Source organism: Seriola dumerili, unplaced genomic scaffold (assembly GCF_002260705.1).
Source record: "Seriola dumerili isolate Sdu_G_001 unplaced genomic scaffold, Sdu_1.0 BDQW01000056.1, whole genome shotgun sequence".
In the NCBI taxonomy this organism is placed as follows: Eukaryota; Metazoa; Chordata; class Actinopteri; order Carangiformes; family Carangidae; genus Seriola; species Seriola dumerili.
The window spans coordinates 5,341,801-5,355,106 of NW_019174311.1; the positions used below are offsets into that span (position 1 = coordinate 5,341,801).

The 13,306-nt window shown below is 43.0% G+C and overlaps 1 protein-coding gene across 2 annotated transcripts in view; it reads left to right on the forward strand.

The window, feature by feature from the left end:
- The window catches only part of LOC111218969 (disco-interacting protein 2 homolog B-A), a 41,339-nt gene that overhangs the window by 11,750 nt on the left and 16,283 nt on the right, over positions 1-13,306 (forward strand). The window contains exons 2-8 of one of the 2 annotated variants that reach the window (XM_022741478.1): positions 9,405-9,476; positions 10,870-11,025; positions 11,171-11,296; positions 11,572-11,808; positions 11,910-12,038; positions 12,437-12,448; positions 12,821-12,940. In XM_022741478.1, the coding sequence (XP_022597199.1) occupies positions 9,405-9,476; positions 10,870-11,025; positions 11,171-11,296; positions 11,572-11,808; positions 11,910-12,038; positions 12,437-12,448; positions 12,821-12,940 (852 nt within the window). The remainder of the gene's footprint in view (positions 1-9,404; positions 9,477-10,869; positions 11,026-11,170; positions 11,297-11,571; positions 11,809-11,909; positions 12,039-12,436; positions 12,449-12,820; positions 12,941-13,306) is intronic. The other variant, XM_022741479.1, reaches the window with a different exon arrangement.

A 13,306-nucleotide genomic window follows, 5' to 3' on the forward strand; every position in this document is an offset into this window, starting at 1 on the left:
ATTATTTAGACCTGTGCTTTTGCAGCTGATCAGAATATCTTCAGTGAAAAGGCCAATTAAGACAGAACATACGATAGCAGTGGTGTACAGATGTTGTTTGGCATGACATTTTTGGTTTTATCAAACAACCATATTTCATCCACTGTGTTTTCATCCAATCTTTTTTTATTGCAATACCACCATGTGTCTTGTTGCTACTGCTGCATCAATGCTGGTTGTGTTTTGTGTTGATAAATGTCATGTTTGTTGGGATAATGATGGTTCCTTTGTTGACTTATCAAGTGAAACTTTGCGCCTTTCATTTTTAAAACAGACACATTTAGTTATTAAAACAAATATCTGGGTAGCAGTTCGACCTGGATTTTTCTCAGGAGACATTTTGACTTGGCATAGCAAGAAAAACACAAATTTTCCTGATAGAATTATTGTTAGCTCAGTTTTATTAAGTGTCCCATTAAGGCATTTTAATGAGCCAGTAAGCACAATACCAGAGATACCACCTGCAACTGACAAATGTGTCAACATATCTGCTGTGAACAGGGCCTGAATCATCAAATTAGTGTGACAGTTCCAAATTAAATAACATTATAAAGCAATTATATAGTTGACCGATAACTCCAGGTGACAGATAATCCCCACTGTGGAGGATACAGTAAGTGGCAGGGCAGCTAGCTAATCTGACCAGAAATCAGTCTGGGGTTTGTCTCACTTCAGGTGGTCTCGTTCATCTGTGCACACAACCTGTTAGCTAACTGCCCATTGCAGTTACTGTGTAGTGTGCTATTGGGCGGCCCGACTGCTTACTAACAGTCAACCCACTTGTGCCTCTCTGAGTCATCAATGAGCCATGTACAGTTGTTCACCAGTCTTATCACTTTGATGAAGTAATGTGCTCTGAATTTATCTTTAAAACAGCTGGTCACCGCCATGTTTGTACAACACGCCTGTTATTGTCTTTAGGGAAACACAGTGACCCAAATTAGTATGTGAAAGTATATTAACCATAGCATAGAAGAGGGGAGAGTGTGAGATTCTGGTGAAAGGTAAATGAAGTAAGGAATCAATTACGTCATCTGGCTTGTTCAGAAAATTGTCGTTTTCTGGGCTTTAGTGTTTTGAGCCAAAAGTAGAAACAAACTCTCAATGCTGCAACTTTCCTCAGCTCAGAACTCCACTGTATCACACAGCTGGCTCAAAGATCCCGTCTCTGCCAATATAAAGTGCACAATGTAATGGAAGTAATGGAGGAAGTAGAGCAATACTCCCTCTGCACTCAGAGTGAATGTGAATGCTTTCAAAGCTTGGACAGAACTTTTAGTTTTATTTTCTTGGCAAAAATAACTTCTAGTCTGATTGTGCCTCAGATACACAAATGGATTGTTACTCAGTGTTCATAGTGGGCCTAATCTTAATTTTGATCTGAGTATGGCCAACACAATTGAACTGAAGTGTTTTTTTCCCGTGCAGGAAGGTCTGATTGGATCAAACGATTAGGTGCTGGACTCAGGCAGGGATGCAGTGGCCTGCATGTTGATGTGTGTGTGGGTGTGTTTGTTAATTTGTATGCACAGTGTTCTCAGGTACGGTGTTTGTAAGGCTTTACGAGTGAGGCAATGTGCGATTGTCTCAACACAGTGACTTTGATGCGACTGTATGTAAATATGCATGCATTGCTGCTTCTTTGCTTCTTTCTTTCTCTGTAATTTGCCATATTAGTGGTGGTGGTGTTACTTACAGTGTAATGCCAGTTATTATATACTGCAAAGATCAGTATATGTCACGGTATCTATATTGACAGGTACTGGGGCTGTTGCTGCCAGCTACGTTATCATTTCTTTAAGTAAATCTTCGGAAAACCTTTAATCTCTGTTTACTTTGCATTGTTAATCTCCTAGTCCCTAATTCTCCTTTTATGTAGTTTTAAAATTACATATTCACTTTTGTCTTTCTGTTTGTTAGACCACAAACCAAAGCGAATGTCTGTTCCCCATGTTGATTCTGTCAAGACAAATTACACGTCCCCCAGCCCTTTTTTCTCGGCTGGCCGGCAGATTTCTTCAGCCATCCAGAGATCGCTTCATCCTCCCTGTCTGTCTGAAAACCCCCACATGGACTCGCTGGTTCCCAAAGGAATGGCAGGCCTGCTTTTGCAGTGGAAAACATTGGTCCTGGAGGTGGGAGGCCTTTGTACAAATGCTTGAATCACAACCCAGGCATGAAGAAAATACCCCCTAAGTAAGAACAGATAGCTTGTGATATTTAATAGCTGTGATTCAACCGCTGATACAATGAGAAAAAGCACCTGCACAAATCTACACAGTCCTAAGGGTCCTAATTATCGAGCCCAATACCTCAACCAACCTTATACTGACTGGCGACTCTCATTATTTTTTTTTATTATTATGCTAAGAAAAGTTCCATAGGGAACATTACATGCATAAATGTTTCACAAGTGTGAAGTAGAGAAATAAGGATAAGCCTGTAAAATGACGAAACAAGGACAGTCTTATCAAGACCTTTTTTTGTCACAACAGTGTGTTCATGGAGGATTTTCATTATCATCGACTTTAGCGATTATTATCTCAGTTAATTATTTGGTCTGTAAAATGTCAGATAATAGTGAAAACTTCCATATCAATTTCAAGTCCACAGTGATTCCATCTAGTCAGAGACTAGATAGAATCTTGCTGGGTCATGACTCTAAAACCTGAAGATATTCAATTTACTATAACATGAGACAAAGAGAGGAAGAAAATCCTCAATTTGTGCTGGAACAAGGACACGTTTGGCATTTTCTTGAAAAATTACTTCAAAGATTAACTTTTTTTTTTTTTTTTTTGTTACTTCACTAACTGATTAATAGACTAATTGTTTCCGCTCTACTTCTCAGTATTCAAATGAAAAATGAAATGAATCATGCTAATCATTCAAAAGGAGAATATGGATATTTACTATTTTCCTCATCTGTTTCCATTTTAGTCCGTGCTCTGTGGAAATAAGCTTCTAACATCTACTTTAACTAATGACCAGGTGCCATTAAATGGTCTTGGAGTCAGACTCGTTCATTTGCATTTCCTGCAGAGCGCTATTTACCCATGTTCTCGGCACAGCCTGCCCGTTGTTTTTGTGTTTCTGCTCTGAATCTCTATAAATAAGATCCTGTGGGTGACGTTAGTTCCTCTCCTCTCGGCCCCTCTGTTTATGTGTGTATTTGCATGTAAATGTGTGCACTGTGGCTGTTGGTGTGAGTATTTCTGTTTGTGGTCGTGCTGTGTGAACTCGCTGTCATCTGCCCACCAAGACCCAATGGAAGGTAGCGTTCCTTTGTTGGTATCTGTTTCTCAAGAGACAGTGTTGTATGTTAGCGGCACATTCGTCACAGACGATAAACCACTGATAAACAAAGACAGCGTTGTGCAGATCAAACCAGGATCACTGGCTAGAAGCCCAACCATGACTTCACAGGGTTAGAAGACAGTCCTACATTTCAGGCTTGGATGCCACCCTCAGCTCAGACATTCTTGTCATCTATCCTTCTAACAAGTGCACACAAATGTCCAGACGGAAAGATGTAATCTGTTAGGTTAAATGTAATCTCAGATTACAGATTAGGATAGAGCCAAAGATGTGAACACTGGTTTCTCACCATGTGAAAAGGGACACTTCATTTACCACAATCTGTGAAATGTTGGTCGTTACCTTCATTAAAGTGTGTGTGTTTGTAAACAGAAACCTGTGACATGTAGGTGCCTGTGTGCATGTGCAGGGAGAGGAACTGATACTGTGAAGCAAGAGGAAATTGTGGGTGACACAAGCAGTCATGTCACTTCCTCCCAGGCTAATCTGCCCGCCGTAATTACAGCAGCTCTCTCAGCTGGGGGCCTAAATATGTGTCTCTAAGTAGGAGAGGGTCTACATGTGGTCTGTTTTTAATGAGATGACAACAGTGTTGTTTTCACATCCTTGACACAAGTGAAAAACCGACTCAATGCCTTTTGTTATTTAAGATGAAAATGTTGCCCAGTACCTAGTACTGGGTGCTGGGGGGCTAATCAGCTGATTCTTAAGACACTCAGTACCCCCCACCACACATCACACACAACACAAATCTTGTACCTCTGCGCTTTAATGCACCGACTACTACTACTGGCTTTAATCTGATTGTTCTTGTGAGTGTGTGTGTAGTGTGTGTGTTTAGGGGGCAGGTTGGTGGATGGGCAGGATCTAACTATCCAGTCCAGACTCTCTCCTGTCTGCTATCATCAACTATTAGCTCATCCTTCTGTCACAGAGTAGTAAACATTAGCCCAGCAGTGACCTCTGACTGTTATTGAGACCCCTGGAAGCTCTGCTGCCTCCTTGATTTCATTGCTTTGGCAGATTTTTAGTCCTTCTGTGTTCTCAGTATCTACTGGAAGAAACATGTTCATATACTGCCATCTTCATCTGTAACCCAGGGTGCTTCCGCTACACTTAAGAAACAACTGGAGGCACTTTCACACTTGCTTGTCTTGCTTTTTGAAACTGCCAACAGGGTTTTTCATTTAAGAAAATATGCTCTGACAGAAGACAGATGGAAAACTTTGGCATTAAGAATGTGCTTCACTAAGCCTCTCGGGCAGAGAGAGGCATTTTCCAAAATTGTGAACAGTTTTCATGAGCCACCTAACATCAGTTAAGTCACAGTATAAAAGTTGGCAGCAGGTGTGGCTCAGATTGTTTGAATGGCTGGGGAGCACACCGGCTTTGTTGTTGGAGTCCTATGTAAATGTCTGAGATTTGTACCTAAGTGTCGTTTCCTGATCGTGACAGCTAGAATCAAACGGCTTGTTCAGATTATCAACAGAAACTGACAAAAATCCTTTCAAGTCTTCTTCTAATTCCAATATTCATCCCACCAAACGACTGGCAAAAGATTTGTCCCACTTTGTGTGTGTGGGTTTTTGTGTGTGTGTGTGTGTGTATTCCCTCCATACAGCTCTTATAACCATAATAACCTTTCAACCTTTCCTTCCCTCTGCTCTCTGACTGTGTGCTGCTGCCTCATACCACTATTCATTACTCATCATTTATTCACCGCTGATGTGGTGTTCGTGTTCCTCTTTAGGTTTGTTTGAGAAAGCCACGCTCAGTCTATTGTTAATAGTAACCCAAGAAACTAAATGTTTAAGTGTGTCAGCTGCAGTCAGTGAGTCAGATGATTCAACACACAACTGGGCATTCATCTTTAGAACCTTTTAACAACTAATATGGCTTCAGAACAGCTTGTTGTTTTTCTTGGATTCCTTAAATATATGTCGTAATCTGTATGTAGTGAGTTACTGGACCAAACCTAAAGAAGGAGGATCTCTGTTCTTGATGGATGTAGGGAGAAATCTACTGCATAGTGACTTCCCATAAGGATTGCAATATTTAGATGTAATGACAAAGGGGACTGTGGGGGCATTAGACTTCATCCTGTTGTTCACTAATATTATAGATCCACCACTGAAAGCACTATAAAGAGTTGGTGCTTTAGGCATCAGTTGGCCAAAACAGTTAGGAAACTGACCCTGACTCCACATTCACATCATATCGTCATTATGAGCACATCAGCCTCCTAGTTGTAATTACAAGTCAGAGATGTCGGGAGTTTCTGATGACAACAACATCTGCCGCTTGGTGAAATTGACAACAGAAGTGTAAAATGGACTGTCGGCAAAATGGCTGCAAAGCTAACATCTCTGGCAGTTACATTTAAAGAAAATCTAATAAAACCACAAATTTAGGTGAATAAGTGAATTTATAGGGAACTATACACTGTTTGTTTATGTCTGTTTTCACTTGTTAATGAACCGCTCCGAATGCGTGACACTGGAAATAAAGCGAATTCAATGTAGTAACTGCAAATCTAGCAGCAGGAGTAACCATCTTTGAATGACATGTGAACACTCCCAAGGGAGGTTTTCCTATTCTTCCAGTTCTGCCAAAAACTGCATCAGTGCTGCATTTAAGGCAAAGTTAGGATTTTTTGTGGAACACACTCACCAATATATAATATTAATAATCAATGAAAATTATAATAAGAAACTTTCAAAACAATTTTACAAAGTGCTTTACACAAGAAAGGAAAGATTAATACAAATCAACCTTAATTTAAAAAAAAACAGCAAATTAAAAAAAAACAGTAAGTAGATCAGTAGTAGATAAAAAATAAAAACAAAATAAAACATCAACAAAATAAACAAATAAAACAATTATAAATAGCAGAAAGACTGACATAAAACAAAGTGGAGGAAGTGGAACTAAAACTATGAGAGGCTTTTTAAAAAAAAAAAAAAAAAAGAATATTTTAAGAAGTGGTTTAAATAGATGTTACTTATTCTGCAAGTCACCCATGATTTGTGCATGAAGTGATGGGCAGCACACAGATAAAGTTCAGATGAGCTGCACAAATACAAAAGGCTGTAATGTGCCGGATCAGACCAGAGATTGCCAGTACAGATTAAAACTGAAGTGTTCATAAATGCCTGAATGCATGACTTCTACTGTAAAACCCCTTTATGTCAGAATGCACTTTAGCCCGCTATAATTATTGATGTAAACAGGAATGTTGTGTGTGTACGTGTGTGTGTTTGTGTGTGTGTGTGTGTGTGTGTGTGTGTGTGTGTGTGCGTGTGTGTGTGTGTGTGTGTGTGTGTGTGTGTGTGTGTGTGTGTGTGTGTGTGTGTTTTTATAGCGTCTGTGACCCTGCGCTGTCATTTGTGACAGGATCAGCCCTCTGTCTGACTCGTCCTGAGGTCAGAGGTCAACAGCACCAGTGTAAAGGAAGAGTCAGAGAGTCACTGTCATCTTCATTGAGCTCTGAAACGGCCTGTTTACACAACCGTCTTCATAAATACACACTTAAAAAGCCTGGATGGCAGGAGGGAGAATTATGCTGATTGCTTATAAACATGAGATGACCTTTGTCACTGAATTACTGCATCTAGGAGACATGTTTATGAATACATTTAACTAAACACCATGGCTCTACCTCAGTATATACCGAGCAGGTCCAGAATGTGCCTGGACAAAAAAACACAGCCCAGCCAGACCTGGTTTGACACACTGACACACATCTGACAGAGCAGGCCTGTAATGCCACTCTCACTCAGGGCTCACTCAGCATTCATTCCTCTGTGTTACTGTAGCGCCCTTTAACCTGCACCAGCTGTGTATACACACACACACACACACACACACACACACACACTTACATTCGCTTCCTGCACCTCAGGGGAGTTTTTGGCCAGTGAGCTCGCTCTCCTGGCCAGTTGGCCCTCTCTGTTAGTTTGGTGCTCTCCAATCAGCACATTCCTCTTTCTCTAGACAGACACTGGGAGACGGTTTTGGCAGCGCACACACAGGGTGGGGTAACGCTCATATCCTGTCCCCTGACCTCAGATTACACACACACAGTTACTGTACTGTTTTGCTCCTGCTCGCACTCAAAACACCACATTCTTGCTCTCTAAACATACAGCTTTTCCTCTGTTTTGAAGCAGCTGTCACAGTCACTCTTTCAACCCAGAGCCCTTAGTGTCTCCCTGCCCACTGCCAGCCACAGAGCCAGTGTGGTCGTGCCAGTCCGCGCCCGTTGTTATGTCCCACACCAATACAGACTCTCCTCTGTCTGTGTTAATGACCTCCATCCCTCCCTTCCTCACTCCCTCCCCAGCCCCACTTGGGCACCAGGACTGGGCTTGACAGGAGCCTGTCTCCAACAACAATGACGCTCCAGTCCACTACAATCAATTTGCTGTTGATTGCTGTGCTTGTATGTCTGTCTGTGAGTGTTTTCCTCTATATAAACAAGCCTGTAGCATGCCTACAGGAGGGGGAAACAAAGAAAAAGAGACTGCAACACGCATTCGCTGCTGTGTTTTTCATCCCGAGTAGATTTCGGGCCAGTGTGTGTACCCAGGCATGAAGTCAGAGCTGAATGCTGGCCACCCCATTTCAGCTTTTTTTTAACGCAGGGAATGACAAAGCACACAGCGCTCAATCACACACTCCCTCTCACTCTAAAATGGTCTCTGACTTTGTTTTGCTGACTTTTCCTCTGCGAATGTTGTGCACTCCTTCTGCTCCCTCCCTCTTCCCTCGTTTCTCATGATTTCACAGTATTGTGAAACCTCTAGAGTCTTCTGCATGGGACGGGTCAGAAATAAAAAATTCTGCAACCCATACTAGTCATCTACATACACAATCCAAATGGGAACTTCTTTTCTGATCCTGTTGTTCATCCAGGCGAACACAACACACCAGTGGATACTGACCAGAGTGTGAGAAAGCATTAAGACAAAACACAGTATGAGTCACACATGGGACTCAAATCTGCTGTTGAACTCTGGCTCCCCCCTCTTTCTCAACATTTTCTTTCCATTGTTGTTTCATACACATCCACCAGCGACTCTCATGTGTTTATCACCCCCCTAAACCTCTCTTCCCCTCCAACTTCCACCCTCTCTCCCTCCATTATCTTTGATTTTCTCCTCTTTCTCCTCCTCTCAGTAAGTTGGGCGAGGGTCTCCTCATTGTCACTGCTCAGTGTGGAGGAGGTGTGAGGGGATTGAGGCTACGCAGCCCTTTGGCTCACTGCACTTGACATAGCATACAGTGTTATCACTGGACATAGAGGAAGGGGAATAACTGTGAGTGTGGGAGATTATTTGTGTGTTCAGTGGGAGCGTGTATGTCTGTAAGTCAACTGGATAGGGTGTGTCTCGCATGCATGTTTGCACATGCAGACTGTGTGTTTTAGGGTCCCAGTTAAGTGGACTTTGTCCTGCCTCTGTTGCTCTCCAACAAACTCTGGTAGCGGTGGGAGTCCTGCCAGTCCAAGGCCGAATGAGGAAGGGGTGGTGCTGGGAGTACAGTGGGAAAAAGAGGGGGAGGTGGAGGAGATAAATGGTTGAGTCCCATGTGAAACTGGCTCACATGGCTTCCTCTTTGCTCTGCTTACCATCCCCACTGTTCCCGATAGCCTTCAGTTTGGCCATTGTTTTCTCCCTGGCACGGTTATCTGCTAGTTGCCGTAATCATATTTGGGTTTCATAGCCAGGAGGAGGTTTTCGTGCTCTCATCATGTTTGTTCACCAGGGCTAATGTAAGGCCGAACAATGGTGTTATCTCCTTGCCTTGTTGTAAATGGACTGAGCCGTCAACATGTGGAGTTCAGTAGATTTGGTTTAAAGAGGATTATTATTATGACTCAACCCCTGCAAATGTATTAGCTAAAGCAGGGGCTGTGTGTCTGTGTGTGTGTGTGTTTCTGTGTGTACCTCATCTGGTTCATGTGTGTGTTTGTGTGTGCAGTTGCTGGTGTTTGTGTGATAATTCTGACTAACATAACGGTGTGGTGTCGCTGTCCTCTCTCCTAGGTGACATCACACAGAAGGGCTATGAGAAGAAGAAAGCCAAGCTGCTGGCCTCCTACATCCCCCATTTGCCAAGTAAGACCAACTCTTCTTCTGCTATTGCTTTTCGTCATTTCTCTTCTAACCCCTCCTTCTGCCTCCCCTGCGTAATTTTTACCTCCTCTGTCAGCATTCTTGGTGTTGGTCACTCGGAAACTTGAAGTAATTGCATCAGAGGAACTCATCACGTCTTGTCTTCAGTATGCTGGAAGTTTCATCTCAGATGGTTCTTTCCCATCTGTTTGGAGAAAATAAACAGCTTTATTTATATGGTTTTAAGTGTGAAGTGTTTCTTTTTTCTTTTCTTTTTTTAGCTTCATAAAAAAGTAACTTCACTGTCCAGTGAGGCTGTAATTCTCTTTGTCCAAGTCATCCAAGAGAATTTCTGGCTTTCTGTGGCACTCTAGTGGCCAAAATGTGAACTGCACACACAGTAACCAAGCACAGAGTAACTTAAATCTAACAACTTGTCTAATAACGGCACCAGTGAAGCAAATTCCCCAATAACGAAAGCAGTGTGTGTGCGTCAGAGTTTGGGCTGTCATTTGCTAACCTGTGGACACCGTTTCCTCTAACCAGTATCAGTTTACAATCAGTCACAGCAGTTGGGAAGTACCGAGTAGGGAGTTTCACTGTATCACTATGAACCAGTCACCTCTGTCTTCATTGGTTAGCTGATCTGTTGGGTTTGTCTCAGTCAGCTGCCTTGCATGAGGGTGCGGTGTTTCCTCTCGAACAACTGCACCACATTAACACTGACATGAAAAAATCCATCTTGATGTGTCAGTTGAAGCTAATTTAAAAAGTGGAATACTGGTCTGTCTTAGCTTGAGCTGCCACGTGACACATGTTTTTTGAAGTGATTACACACACAGGGACTTAAAAAGGACTAAATCTCAAATTAATACTTTAATTAAATTCCTATGGTTGTTTGTGGGCTCTGCTTTCTGTTGTATTGCGGGCAGTTTGCCCTGAATGTCAAAGCATGTACTGGGAAGCTTTGAAACTCCAAAGGTCACCTCCTGCTCCTGCACCCGTCCCCTTAGGCCCTCTCATCCCTCCAAACCATCCATCTCCACAGGGACTCTGCTGCTCCGGCCCTCTGGGAGGAGAAGACAGTTGACAGTTGAAAATATATTAGCTTGAATCTAACCTAGTTTCATGTAGTCTGTTAACAGTACAAGTTACATCAGTCAAGTACATGTCCTTATTTCACTTCATGTTCAGAGGCTCTGTGGTGAGGCTATATTTAGGGAGGTTCTCAGAGTATCATATAATATTTATGCCTACATGTAGCTGTAATGGCATTATGTAAAAAAGTGTGTGTATTTGTGTGCAACTTTCCAACAGCTCATATTTGATTGTTTTTTTGTTTTTTTTTAGTAATGTGTGTTTATTGACGCTGCACATTCCTGCTTCTGTTCTGTAGATGTGGATCTGTCTCTGCCAGATGTACAGCTCTCCCCAGGCCACAGTGCCGACCCCAGCCCAAGTCCTGAGGCCCCGGGCCCCTCCACCTCTTCGGCCTCCAGACACCACCGTGCACACCGCAGTGGAGGGGCCAGGGACGATCGCTACAGATCGGGTACACATCATATTACCCATGAAAACCATCAAACACCTTAAATAAACTCCATGCAGCAGCAGCAGTAAAATCAGCCCGTCAACTGACTTTTTAAATATATTTCTTCTTGTTTGTCTCACTGTGTTTATTCTTACTGTATCTGTAGACATCCACACAGAGGCTGTGCAGGCAGCACTGGCCAAACACAAAGAAGAGAAGATGGCGCTGCCCATGCCAACCAAGAGACGCTCAGCTTTTGTCCAGTCTCCCATAGATACCTGCACACCTCCAGGTAAACGACATCTCTCACGCTCAGTGGCCAGCTCGTTGGGGTAATGATTATGGGGCCTGCTTTTCAATCAGCAACCTGGCTTCAGCAAGCGTCCACACTGCTGAAGTGCCCTGGAGCAAGACTGTGTCCCTACCATCTGCAGGGCAGAATCATAAATATGTGCCCTGGGGCTAAATAAAGTGAAAAAAATCTAAAGAGACTCCAATGAATGAGGAATGAGTCATGATCAGGAGACTATGCTCCATTTATGTGCGTTGCTTTCTCTTTTCTATCAGACACGTCTTCTGCATCAGAGGATGAAGGCTCACTGCGCAGGAAGGCCGCCCTCAGCGCGGTGCTGGCCCAGAGCCTGCAGAGCCCTGATTACTGGATCAACCGTTCCGTCCAAAGCTCCTCCACGTCCTCGTCTGCTTCCTCCACCCTCTCCCATGGAGAGCCCAAGACCCAACCACAGCCCCAGCTTCAGCCTGCTGTTTCCTTATTGGCCGACGTACTGGCACACACACGCATAGGTAAACTTCTCTGATGAATAGCTCCAATATTAACACATATGTAACAGTGATGCGCTGGCTGTTGTTCTTCTTTATGAGGCTCAATTTCTCTCCTCCTCCAGAAAACAGTGTCCCCCCAGATGTGACATCCTCCACTCCCCAGGATAGAGGGTCCAGGGTGGACCTGCCTCCGGCGGTCAGGGGCATGAGCCGCGGACAGAGCCGCTCCAGCATGCTCGATACTGCTGACGGTACACTCACACTCACTCACACAAGCCAGGATGTCTAGAAATGTCTGAAAAAAAATAAAATCAGTAATTTCCTATTCCTGAAATGTGATGAACTCGGTTACTGTCATCTGGTCCTCTGGTTCCTGCTTCAGATCATGAGGTTAAACCATTTGCATGTTCTAATCGTGGCAGTAGCTGAGTGACATGTTCTGTTTCGCATTGTCTGTGTGCGTCACAGTATTGCAGTGACAAAAATGATTTGAGTGTGTTCAAATCAATAAACGATCTGCCCATGTCCATCCCGAGTCACCTTCAACATTATCCTCATTTCACTGTGAATCCTGCTAATGACAGATATTTTGTGTTCTTTCTTTTGGGTCCATTAATCCTGTCCCTGTCTTGCCTTTCATTTAAAAAAGGAAAAAGAAAAGGTAATATAAATCGAAAATCGGGGAATGGGAGGGATGCTGAAGAGGCCCAACTCAGCTTGCTTTCCAGCCTGGTGTTTGTCTATCTGTCTTTATGTTTGTCCGGTGTTGTAGGTCTAGACGTAGAGAACCTCCTATATTTGATTTCCCTATCGTCCAATCTGTGTCTCTTCAAGCACAAATTTCCCTTTCGAATCCTTCCTGCTGCTGATTCTGATCCTGACTGTGCTAGTGCGTAGGGTTCTGCCTGTCTGAGGGTCTGTTATAGAGTAGAGGTTTGTGTTAGAATAGACTTGCATGTGTGGGTGAGCGGTGTGTTTTTGGTTGCTTGTTTGCATATGTTTATGACGGTAGTTGTTCTCGGTGTTTGTCCAGGCGTGCCTGTCAACAGCAGGGTGTCCACTAAGATCCAGCAGCTGTTGAATACACTCAAACGGCCCAAAAGACCACCACTCAGCGAATTCTTCCTTGATGACTCTGAGGAAATTGTAGAAGGTGAGACGCACCTTCTCAACAACAACAGTGTGCATATAGATTCAAGATCTGGTTCTTTTTTATGGTAAAAGGAGAAAAAGTCACAGAAATATATATATATATATATTAGCACCCATATAGTCTGATAAACAATACCTCCCAATGTGTTAGATGGGTTCCTTCATTCTGACTGATTGTGGGTGGTATTTTTCCAGCTTTCATATTGTTGAATTTTTCCAATTACTTACACAGCTATTAACATAGCCGGCATAACTGCGAAATACTATTTATGTCGAATTAATGGAAGTGCAACAGAAAAAAGAAAACTGTCCAAAATAAACTGATCCACCATTTTGCAGTAGCCAGAGAAAACTCTTATTTTAAACC